The sequence below is a fragment of the Rhinoderma darwinii genome, chromosome 7 (genome assembly GCF_050947455.1).
Source record: "Rhinoderma darwinii isolate aRhiDar2 chromosome 7, aRhiDar2.hap1, whole genome shotgun sequence".
NCBI classification, from domain to species: Eukaryota; Metazoa; Chordata; class Amphibia; order Anura; family Rhinodermatidae; genus Rhinoderma; species Rhinoderma darwinii.
The window spans coordinates 27,591,670-27,603,927 of record NC_134693.1 but is presented as its reverse complement, the minus strand read 5'-3'; the positions used below and the strand labels follow the sequence as shown (position 1 = coordinate 27,603,927).

At 40.9% G+C, this 12,258-nt stretch overlaps 2 protein-coding genes across 3 annotated transcripts in view; both read left to right on the top strand.

Moving 5' to 3' along the window:
• Window positions 1–12,258, top strand: part of RABGAP1L (RAB GTPase activating protein 1 like) — a 237,701-nt gene that overhangs the window by 112,756 nt on the left and 112,687 nt on the right. The window lies entirely within an intron of this gene.
• On the top strand, window positions 4,545–7,143 carry GPR52 (G protein-coupled receptor 52). The gene has a single exon (XM_075833059.1). The coding sequence runs from the start codon at window positions 4,814–4,816 to the stop codon at window positions 5,903–5,905; it is 1,092 nt and encodes a 363-aa protein (XP_075689174.1). The 5' UTR covers window positions 4,545–4,813; the 3' UTR covers window positions 5,906–7,143.

The window sequence follows — 12,258 nt, the reverse complement described above, 5'->3', positions numbered from 1 at the left end:
AATGACCCGCGCCTTATTCAAATTAGGCTCAAAGTGTCTGCCGAATGTAAATTGATCTCCAAAGTGTCGCTTGGATTCAGCGCTACCCCAACTCATCTGTCCTTGATTGATGTGGATGACACCTCCTGCGTCACCCTCCGTCTAATGGTGCTTTTGCGCAGTACAGCAGTGAGTCGGCGCATGCACATTGGGAACTCCCTGTTTTGGGGGATTATATTCCATTTACTCTCCGGGGATCCGAATGTTATCACAATGATGGCTTCTGGTTTCACAAGCTCCACGGCAAATTTGATGGAATCAGTTATGGTGGGTTTTATTTACCACCATGGACATATGGTGGTTTCTGTCATGTATCCATTTTCTTTTACTGGATAACATGGCATTCTACACTATTCTGACCATCAAAAAACAATGTAAACCAAGTGTAATCAGAGCCCTAGTTCACATACTTTTTCCACAGTGAAGATAGAAATCTACGGTAAAACATCCGGATTTATTTTAGGATTTTACTGCAGAATTTGCCGTGTATTTCACCACTCACAATACAGTAAAATCTGGACATTTTCTGGATCAGATAGAAAATGTGGAAGATTTTATATGCTCTTAAGGGTACGGTACCATGTAGTTGCCGAAACCACATCCACATGCGGTGGCTAATGTCCACACGCCATTGGCCACCGCAAGTGAGTCAGATTCTGGCTGTATGTGGACATTACTACATTGGAACATACCCTTAATTCTGTGCAGATTTTATTCCTGCTGTATACTACTGTATATAATATACCCCCTGACACTGCCCTTACACAGTATATTGCCTACATAGTACTCCCCACACATTATAATGCCCACATAGCTGCCTCCACACAGTATAATGCCCCATAGCTGCCCCCCACAGTATAATACCCCCATAGCTGCCGCCACAGTATAATTCCCCCATAACTGCCCTTCACACAGTATAAACTTCAGGACACAGATAAAGTTGAAAGAAATGGTGGAGCATTTCGTTTTCTTTTAATTTGTTTCCCCCCCAGTTTAAACTGTATCTGCATCTTAAGGACACAAATAAAGTTGAAAGAAATGGTGGAGCAGGGGACCGTAAGGTCTCTACTCTATCATTCACTATGTATTGCCGGACACGAGGCAGTGACGTCACCGCACCTGTCTGCGCTGAGTTGCACAGACCGGAGGAGCAGAGGGATCTCCTCCACTCGTCGTTGGAACAAGGTTAGGGGAGTATGTCAATTTTTTATTTTTATCAGGCCCTTTTGGGTCTGTGGGGACAGCTATGGGGGCATTATACTGTGCGAGGGCAGCTTTAGGGGCATTATACAGTGTGGGGGCAGCTTTTGGGGCATCATACGGTGTGGGGGGCAGTTAAGGGGGCATTATACGGTATGGAGGGAAGTTATGGGGACATTATACTGTATGGAGGGAAGTTATGCGGACATTATACTGTGTGAAAGTCAGTTAAAGGGGCATTATACTGTTTGGGGGCATTATACTTTGTGGGGGCAGCTTTGGGGGCATTTAACTTTGTGGTGGGCAGTTATGGGGGCATTATTAGCTGCTCATTACTTGATAATAATTGTCACTTTATAGGCACACGCGATACATTTTTGAAATTCGAAACAGAGGCGTTTGTTTTGTCTCAATGATTGTACTGAACATGGGTTATAACCTTTATGGCCGCCTTAATGCTTAGTTCACATGGTACGTTGCGTTTTTATAATTCTTTTTTGGTTTTGGTTGTTAAAATGGGAGTTTGTCTACCAAAACAAAATGACGCATGTTAAAAATGCAACAAAAAGGCACAGTGAGAATTAGGGCTGGGCAAGTAATTTAAAAAAAAAAACAACCGAAACCGAAATTCAACCCAATTAACCGACATCTTGCACATTTCGCTTTTTTTTTTTTTTTTCCCCCAGTTTAAACTGTATCTGCATCTTCAAGACACAGATAAAGTTGAAAGAAATTATTATCAAGTAATGAGCAGCTAATAATCTGCATGTATAGTGGGGGAGATTTACCAAAACTGATGCAAAGGAAAAGTGAAGGAGTTGCCCATAGCAACCTATCCGATTGCATCTTTCATTTTCAAAAAAAGTCTCTGGAAAAATGAGATCTGTTTGGTTGCTATGGGCAACTGCTCCACTTTTCCTTTGCACCACTTTTGATAAATCTCCCCCAGAGTTTTCAGACCATCTAGCAATAATGAATATTGAAATATTTGGTTGATTGTGACCACATTTTTGAGTGTAGGGCCACTTCACCTGACAATTCTAGATCCTTATTAAAAAGTCTTCAGCCGCCTTGAAAGAACCCATTATATTTTATGCATGACATTTCCTGGACGTTTCTCATTGACTGACTGTAAATAATCGTTCGTTTTTTTTTTTGCTGTGTTTATAGCTCCGCTATTTTATTTGAATTAATAATTAATATTTCCGTGACAGCATGGTTCACGTTACTGCTAACTGGCTCCAGCTAGTGTTTGTAGTGTAGTTGTATTCTGTGTCTTTGTTTGAACGGTGTACACATTATCCAGACACTACGCAAGTCCCAGTATCATCGCAGCACAAAATCCCGTACGGGCTATTTATTTTGTTGCTTTTTTTTATTGCCGTCCCATTTTCATTTTGCAAATGCTGCATTTACGAGCTTGCAGATGGCATCCTACCTCCCGGAGTGCTGAGATCAGTGATGCATCAGTGGCAGAAACCAAAAATTCCTGATTTTCATTAGTTTGTAATGTTTGATGACACTTTGTGGCATTTAGACCGTATGTGTTTGTGTCTTGGCAACTGTTACCTAGTGACAAATCTAACCGGCACTAGCCATTGGCTGGGGCAGAAAGACAGTGTCACCTTTCCGACGTTCTGCTCTCCTGCATCAGCTTTTGCTGGGAAGAGGGGGGTGGTGGAGAGATGATGGGAGGGAAAAAGAGAGGAGGAGGAAAAAGAAAGAGGAGGAGGAGCAGGGGGCTCAGGTGCAAGCAGTAATAATACAAGAGTGAGAGCGAAAAGGGAGAACGAGAATGTGAGAAATAGCGACAACCTCCGCGCAAACAGCATCTCTTTAACTGGACCTCAGTGCCAAGCTGACTGCAAAATGCCTAGGTGAGAAGCTTTATCTATTTCTTTATTGTGATAAAGGAGGAAAGCGGTGGTGGCACGGGGGGGCACAGCTTCTTAGTTTGATGATGTGCACTAAAGGAGGGCACAGGGTGGGAGAAGAGACAGCAGGTCCTTTTGGCTAATTTGTAACAAGGGAAAAGAATGGAGGATGAACAACTCTCTTATCGCAACTTGAGTAATGATGAGGAAATTGGTTTTTTTTTGTGTGGAAACTGCTGTGTAGCTGTGGCAGGCATTCCTTTAGATGGTATCTCCGCTGCTGCCTCCCACCTCCCTGGCACTTCTCCTCCGACACTGACAGTTTGCATCTATTTAGAAAAGGACTGACAATAGAGGTGGGCTGAACAAACCTCAAGCTAACTTCAACCCGCAAATTGAGGAGGACAATATGACCTTGGTTATCCTTTTACGTAGAAATGACTGCCCTAAGTGAGGATGCGTTTGTTTCTGGTGCCCTTTATATACACGTATCTTATACGAAATGCAGCATCAGTCCCTTCTTTTTTTTTTTTTTTTAACTCTTTCAGCACTAATTTACGATTCCGTCCCATTGACGTCTTTGTTTGGAGAGGTGAATTGATACTCTCTGATGCAATTGATCTAAAAGAGTAAAGGCGATTTACTACCAGCGCAGATACTGCGACTGTGATGTTAAGTTTTATACGAGTTTATTAAAAGTTTTACTCTTAAATAATTCAAGTGCATTATGGCTGCGTGCGATGTGGAAGACTATTTCAAGATGTCGGTTTTCCATCTTTGCGTGGAGCTCTGCCGAGATGTAATGTATAGGAAATGGGTGTGCTCCTGAGGTTTTATATGCACTAAGATTGCATTGAGAGCTACTGTTCCCTGTGTGTTGCAAATTAGGTCACACAGGTTGTCAAGCAAATACATAGTGCAAATAATTTGCCACCCTTGGCTACAAGTAATAATTAACCGGTGGTATAAAGCATAACATACAAAGGGCATGCAGAATGTCAGGTTTGACTGCTTAATATGATGATTTGAGAGAGTACGGTCAGATTTTCGGTGCAGTGGGTCTTCTATAGCTACTTTGGACGGAGATGTTGAGATATTTTAAGATGCCTCTTGACTTCCCCTCCCTCTTATTCAAATTTTCGAGTCTAAAGATAAACTATCTCAGGAGAATACACTGGCCACCCTTTACCCCACCTCCTTGCTCTCTTAGTATAAAAAGGAACATGATTCATGGAAATGGTTTATTATTTTTTTTATTAGGCTTTTCTTATCGGCTCTTCCACTATCTGTTTTATTTTATATTTTTCTCTTTATTTTTAGTTTCCTTCACCAATGATACAGGATCTCTCCTCTTTAGCAGCCTTTCATTGTACTTGCGAAGAATGGATTCCAGAAGACTATTTGAGAGAGCAGCAGCAACCTTTCACTTATTAAATTTGACTCTTTTGGATGTTGTGTTATTTCTCTCGACTACTACCATGGAGAAGCGAAGGTGAGCGAGCTCCGGGAGTAACCGCAAATTTTATGGATTGGGCATGAGTGACTTTGGAACGCGGTCTCACTGATGGAAGAGGTTGTCGAAAGAAGTCCTGAGGCTCAGAAGTGGAGGGTCTCTTACCTAGCTGTAAGACTGGCTTGCCTGGCCAGCATTTTGCCACCACGCTTAAGAATTTTATACCTGCTGACCAACGTTACAAACCATGAACCAGTCACAACTGCTTGATTGGAGGACATTGAATACAAGTGGATTCTTCCTGAACTCATCTGAGCACCACCTTTGTCCACTGGGTTTTGGACAATATAATTCAGTGGACATATGCATACTCGAAACCACCATAATTGTGCTGCTAACTTTCTTAATAATCACTGGGAACCTAACCGTCATTTTTGTCTTTCATTGTGCCCCGTTACTGCACCATTACACGACGAGTTATTTTATCCAGACTATGGCATATGCAGACTTGCTCGTGGGAGTCAGTTGCTTGGTTCCCACATTATCCCTTCTTCACTACTCCACAGGAATCCATGAATCTTTGACGTGTCAAGTATTTGGCTATATAATTTCTGTGCTAAAAAGCGTCTCCATGGCTTGTTTAGCATTCATCAGTGTGGATCGATACCTGGCCATCACCAAGCCCCTTTCCTACAACCAGCTGGTAACGCCATGTAGACTTCGCCTCTGTATCGTCCTTATCTGGATTTATTCATGTTTGATCTTCTTGCCATCTTTTTTTGGTTGGGGTAAGCCTGGCTACCATGGGGACATCTTTGAGTGGTGTGCCATTTCTTGGCATACCAGTGCCTACTTCACCGGCTTCATTGTGTGCCTACTCTATGCACCTGCAGCACTGGTTATATGTTTTACATACTTTCACATCTTTCGCATTTGTCGGCAGCACACCAAAGAAATGAGCGACCGCCGTGCTCGCTTCCCGAGTCATGAAGCTGAGTCAGCTGGAGAAGGTGGGCCTGCTCACAGCCCTGACCGGCGCTATGCGATGGTCTTGTTCCGGATAACCAGCGTTTTCTATATGCTATGGCTCCCGTACATCATATACTTTTTATTGGAGAGTTGGCGGGCACTAGAGAACCCCGCCTTGTCTTTTCTAACCACTTGGTTGGCCATAAGCAATAGTTTCTGTAACTGTGTCATCTACAGCTTGTCCAACAGTGTTTTCCGCCTCGGTCTTCGGAGGCTGTCAGAAACTATATGTTCACCCTGTATGTGTTCTAAAGACAAGAACGACCGGGAACCTAAACCCCGAAAACGTGCTAACTCATGTTCTATCTAAAGTTATTCTAGTGACAATCATTAGCTAGGAGCACACCTGAACCAGGCCCCCGGATGCTGCTTTCTCAGAAAAGTCTACAAAGCAAAATTATTTTAGCACCTGATTTTGGCTATATTGTTTGAGTTTTTTTGATTTGCATTGGAAATGTGAACCATTAAACTCTGATCCAATCAGACATGCAAAAAGCACACAATTCTGTGCACTTCTTTCAAAAATGAGTCATGCTATTGCGGGAGGGGAGCAGAGTATCAAAGAAAAAAGGTGTCCGTTTGGTTCAGATTAGCTAATTAATGCGGATATTCTGACGAAATATCAGATATCGCACAAAAGGTCACTTCTTCTTTTTCACTCTCACAATATAATGTCTTCATTGCCTTGCTGGGAGAATAAAAAGATTACTGTACAAGGCTCGTGTTACTAAATACAGTACTGCTACGTAACCGCAGTCAGTGATAAACTATTACATAACCTGAAGGTGACCAAATTACTGTATCAGTCTTTTTTGTTTTTTTAGGTTAAATTTTATTGATGCGTATTATTATTATTATACCAGTTCAGTGTAAGACGACGAGTGGGCGTTATGCCACTGTCACTGACTGAATGGTTAGAGAGTTTACAAATGCCTGTGCAATTTGCAGGTGACAATGAAGTGTTTCGTGATGGTATGTGTGTTCCCACCATCCTCGAGACGCCAGCTGCCTTTTCTTCTAATCTATATTATGACAACTCGTAACTGAAGCTGCTATGAATGTTTTTTATTTATAGTTGATGGGTATAAATTATATCTCCGAATTAGATATCTTAGCCTTTGTGTAGACAAGAAACGTCTCTGATTTACCTACAAGAAGTGGCGGTAATTTAATTCATGTCATATATGTAAGTAACCATATATGCTTTGTGTATTTATTGATCAGTCTTACGATAGACATGGCTTTGGTTTCCAAGCAGAGGGTTTTGCAGTTCTGGTCACCCAGACGTTATTGAGCCTTTTGTCAGACCAAGGCAGTGGCTCCTTCCAAAATTAGAAGCAGTGACCTTTTTTTTTTTTTCCCCCAGAACAATTGGTGATTTCGCCACCCATGCAAAAAATAGAATCTGCTCAATGGACTATGTTCCTGGTATACATTAATTCCGTCATTACTCTATAGTTCATCCAGCTCGCTGCTGTTTTTGACCGTTCCTTGTGCAGTTTCACTGTACACATTATATATTTAATAATAAAAAAAAGTACAATAATATGACTAATTTTTTGTGATTTTTATCCGATGCATCATTTTATATATATATATATATATATATATATATATGTTCCTGTGATAGCATTGACTGATTTCATGAGATCGAGAGGAGCCAAAAGATATATTGAACATTAAGGTTCCTGGAAGGTTTTCTCAAATGATCTCCTTGCGTGTGTCACAGCATTAAGAAGTGTAAGGCAGTGCTAAGACTGGAAGTGATAAGCACGACAGGAGCCAAGATCTGAGTATGCGGCGAGGTCACATTATATCCTTTCAATTCGTCTACGTGTTTATGCCTCTGACCGATAGCTGTCAAATGTTTTATTAGTTTCCAGAAATCATATTATTGGGTGGGGGTGGGTAAACTAGATCTGTGATTCTGTAGCTGCTCATAATAGTTCAGCTTGTAGTATCTTATAGATTTATGTTTTTAACCGGTTCTGCAAATTCTGGACAAGCACTAGATTCCGGTTGGACCATATTGTCTCCTAATTGGTGGCGACCTTCTGTTCAACCGTGTACTTGATCAATGATCACACCTGTCCTCAGCACCGAGGCTGTGTTCACATTCTGCGTTTTTGTTGCATTCTCAATCGCTGCCAAAAGAAACGCATCCAAAAAATATATTTTTTAAATGTAATCTAGTTTTGTTGTTCAAATTGTTATCTGCATTTTTCCAAACACGTTGCTTTTGGCAGCATTTGATAATGCAAGAAAAATGCGCGATGTCAAACCAGCCTAACACCTTGGTTGTAGAACACCTAAAAGAGCACAATATAGTTGCTTATTTCATTCTGATGGATCACTGCATACAGTAGTAAAATTGTATATTTAGGCCTCATGCACACGACCGCATTTGTGCGGCCGCAATTTTTAGCGGATAAATTGCAGACCTGTTCTTTTCTTTGGCCCCGTGCACACGACTGTGATTTACACAGATCGTTGCGGGGGCCGCAAATCCGAACATCAGAAACTCGGGACAAGTCATTTTACCGTCAGGTGCAGCTATGTACAGAGATGACATTTGAAACGGTGGGAGTGATTTTCCACGTAGAAAATAGTTCCCACCTTTCATATATTGTATTCCTCTTTGCTAATAAGTGTTCCAATCAATAAATGATTGGAATCTGGTGGGATTCGGGTATATCTCTCTGTCTACGGCCAGTTTTAGTCTTTGCGTCACCATCCATTACTAGGTTGGGCTCTGTTCACACTGAGCAGAAGCTATGACCTGTTGCGCAATGGTTCTGAACGGCGACTGACATACCACATTAACTTGATAATGAGGTCTGCCGAGGTTTCGTTGAGGTTTCGTCATTTTGACGGCAAGAATAGCGCTGAATGCAGTGTAGTGCAAGTGTGAACAGTACCTAAGATATTCCCAACCAATCAAAGCTCAAATTTCTTAATTTGCTGTGGAAAAGCCCCCAAAAAACTGCTCTGTGATTGGATGCTATGGGCAACATGGACAGTTTTGACAGCAATACTGATACATGAGACCTGTGTATTCAAAGAGTGTGTCTGACGTGACTGGTGATATGTAAGGTTTTTTGTTTTTGTTTTTCGCAATGGTTTAGTGATTTATTAATTTTTTTAATCGTTGTTAGACTTCAGTGATTTTTACAAAAATCTTGCGGTTTTGCGGCAATTACAAAAATCATAACTAAATAAAACAACAACATTTTTTACAAAACCTCTCCAAGTAAGTACATCCTTATACGAGAGCTTGTGGTACATCACCCCATACTATGTCCACTCTAAAGTCTACACTGTATAATCCGGCCTATAAATAGCGATCTTCTACTATAAATAATACTCTATATTCACTGGAAATGACTAAAATAAAACAAGCAGCCTTCGTGCTCCATCCAGATTCCCACAAACCTATTAATCATTCCTCATAGTAATGGCTATTTTGAGAAGCAGGAGATGAAATTCACGAACTATAAGAAGGTAACTCAATATAGCCTGAGAAAGAATATTCAGTGAATGAAATCTCAGAAAACAATATAAATACATGTAGCATCGAATAAATGAACCCCAAAAAAACACAACCCAAAAATGACATTATACATTTTTTGTTATATTATTTTGAGACGTGGTATTTTCTGCATCTCTTTAGTACACAACTGTCCAGTCCATGTAGCCAGTAATAGAATAAAAAAGTCCGTAATGCATCCAACAATTATAGCTGGAGGATAGCCTCAGTGACTTTATTCATGATGTTCTCCAGGAGGAATACATGAAGAAGACCAGTACAGCAGTGGACTTTTTCCCCTGAGCTTTGATTTTTTTCGGGATGGGGCTCTGGTATTTGTTTACTTGTACATTATCTATAAATCTTCTCTGGACAGGAGAGATGTCCATTGGACATAATTCATGTGTCCCATACATTCAGAAAACCACTTAAACTAATGGCATGAACACTGGGCTGAGCCAATAAAATATCCGCTTCTACTGTGCAGTGATGGTGGATACAGCTCTGTGCCCGTTTCAGCATTTTCTTGATTTGGTTCTATCTCACAATTGTTTGTTATCACTTACAAATTACTATCAACCTTTAGGTAAGTTTTTCATCACCCGTAATCTTTGAAAGGTTGTTCCCATCTTTTAAAGCCCTGGCTTATCACTAGGATATGACATCACTTTATGATTAGTGGAGATCCGACCTCTGGTACCCCCACCGATCGTAAGAACAAAAGGGTCGCAGTGCTGACTTAGGTGACTGTGCGCAGAACGAAGGTCAATCCTATTCAAGTGAATTCAGTTCTGCAAATGAACGCGTGCTACAGCTCCACGCACAGCGGTGGTAGGGCTGCAGGAACGGTGGGTGACCCAAAGTGATGGCATATCCTAGCAATATGCCATCAGTTCATAAGATGGGAATACCCCTTTTAAAGAGTTTCCCGTAAAATAAAATAATTTGTTCTCTTTTATTAAGTTGCTCTAAGCTGGGTGACCAGAAATATGCCCACCATTACTGCCCTCACGGTACATGTCACCCAGCTTTCCTGCACTCCTATGTTGGCTATATTAATGGTCATCCACCATTCATACACTGCTATGTTGGCTGCGTTAGTTGTCACCCAACTTTTCTTCACTCCTATGTTGGCTGTATTGGTTGTCACCCAACTTTTCTTCACTCCTATGTTGGCTGTATTGGTTGTCACCCAACTTTTCTTCACTCCTATGTTGGCTGTATTGGTTGACATCCACCATTCTCAGGTACTAATGTAAAGAAATGGCTAATGAGAGTGTTTAATAATTTTATAGAAGAAAAAAAACTCCAGAACGTATATTTTATAGATTTATTTTATAGTTTTATTGTAAGGGGAAATGTTGCGAATAAATATCCACTTAAGTTAATGAAATGGCTTCACTTTCTGGTAGTAATTCATAGCTAGAAACTGATGACCTGGGCTCGTGAGCAACACATATTTACAGAAATTATTTTAGTATTATTGTGGAGTTTATAAATATTTCACTTGTAATGGATATTGTTTTTTGGTTTTTTTTTCTCAACAAAAGCCTTGCATTATTGCTAGGATGAATGCCCTTGTAATAATAGGTGGTGGTAACCTAATGCTCTAGTGTTGGATTACATAGCAATGACTTCGTAACAGGTTATTAGTATAATAGCAGTAAATAAATGTGTGCGTATTCACGTGAAAACTCTGGGAAAATGATGTCTGCTGCTTCTTGGTAGTGATGAAAATGCAGAAGAAAGTGTAGGAAGAAGTTGCCTAAGACTCATATTTTATTACTTACAGTGGAAACGTTCCACTCTGAGGACGGTTGTGGTTTTATTTTTATAATTTGAATCAAGAATAAGCAGGTGATTGTTATTTGGCTGCTACAAATTGAGTTACATTAACATGCTCTTAATTTTAATTCAGAAGAGAGGTAATTAATTAAAGGTGTTGCCCAGGAGTAGAAAAACATGGCAGCTTTCTTCCAAAACAGCGCCACACCTGTCCACAGGTTATTCGTGGTATTGCAGCTCAACCTAATTCACTTCATTGGAATCTAGCAGCAATACCAGACACAACTCATGGACACGTAAGGCGTTGTTTTTAGAAGAAATCACCCATGTATTTCTAATCCTGTACAGCGCTTTTAATTATTTCACTGTGTACATACACATAAAGCCTAATAACATCCTAAACATAAAAATGTCAGCTTTTTATGTTGTTAAACCAAATTTTCCACTATTTGCAGGTTCCTTGCTCTAGTTGTCCCTCACCCGTGTATAATATAGAGGAAACAGGTGAGCACTGCACAGGGATTGCTATATCTGCAGTAGCTTAAAGGGGATCTTCTCTATCCCCCGACTATCCGCTGTTATTGCTGGAGGTAGCCACATATGACCTGACATTTCAAATGAATTACATGGACTGGCCAGGTCTGTCAGAGCATCTCTCCATTCTGGCTCATATAGTTGGGTTGCTGACTGACAGTGTTCTACCTATAAGGGCTAGTTCACACGGCGGATTTACTTGGCGGGTACCGCTGCAAAATCCGTTGCGGAAACTATTCCTTCTGACGGTAGGAAGAGTCCTCCTTCCCATTGACAGCAATGGGAGGTTCGGGCGGAATCCGCCTGAAGGTCGAGCAGGACACTTCTTTTCCCCGCTAGCTGAAATAATCAGCTAACAGGAAAAAGAAGCGTCCGACTCCAATTAAAATTAATGGGAGGCGCAATTTTGCGGCGGATTTCTCAGTGTGAATATACCCTTACTTATAGGGAGAATCTGTCAATCAGCGGAGAGTGGGCAGAGCTCATGAATACACCAGACTCATTTCTGGTGGCACTGAAAAAATTCTGAAAAACGGTGACACTATAGCAAATAAGCGCGTCTGTCACTACGTTATAAGGGCAGCATAATGTTCATGACCGGTTTCCTTCAATCATAAAATTCTCAGTTTCTCATATAAAATTGGAAATTGTCCTCTAATGGAATGTAGTCTTTTCTTTTCTGCCCCAGACATCTGCCAATTCTTCATAGCCTGAATCCTAGCCCTGCAGATTGGCAATGATCATGTTCTCTTCATATCCAGAACTAAACGTTCTCATTGCCTTAGTGTAATCAGTCTTTACTCTGGGAAAGTGGCGTT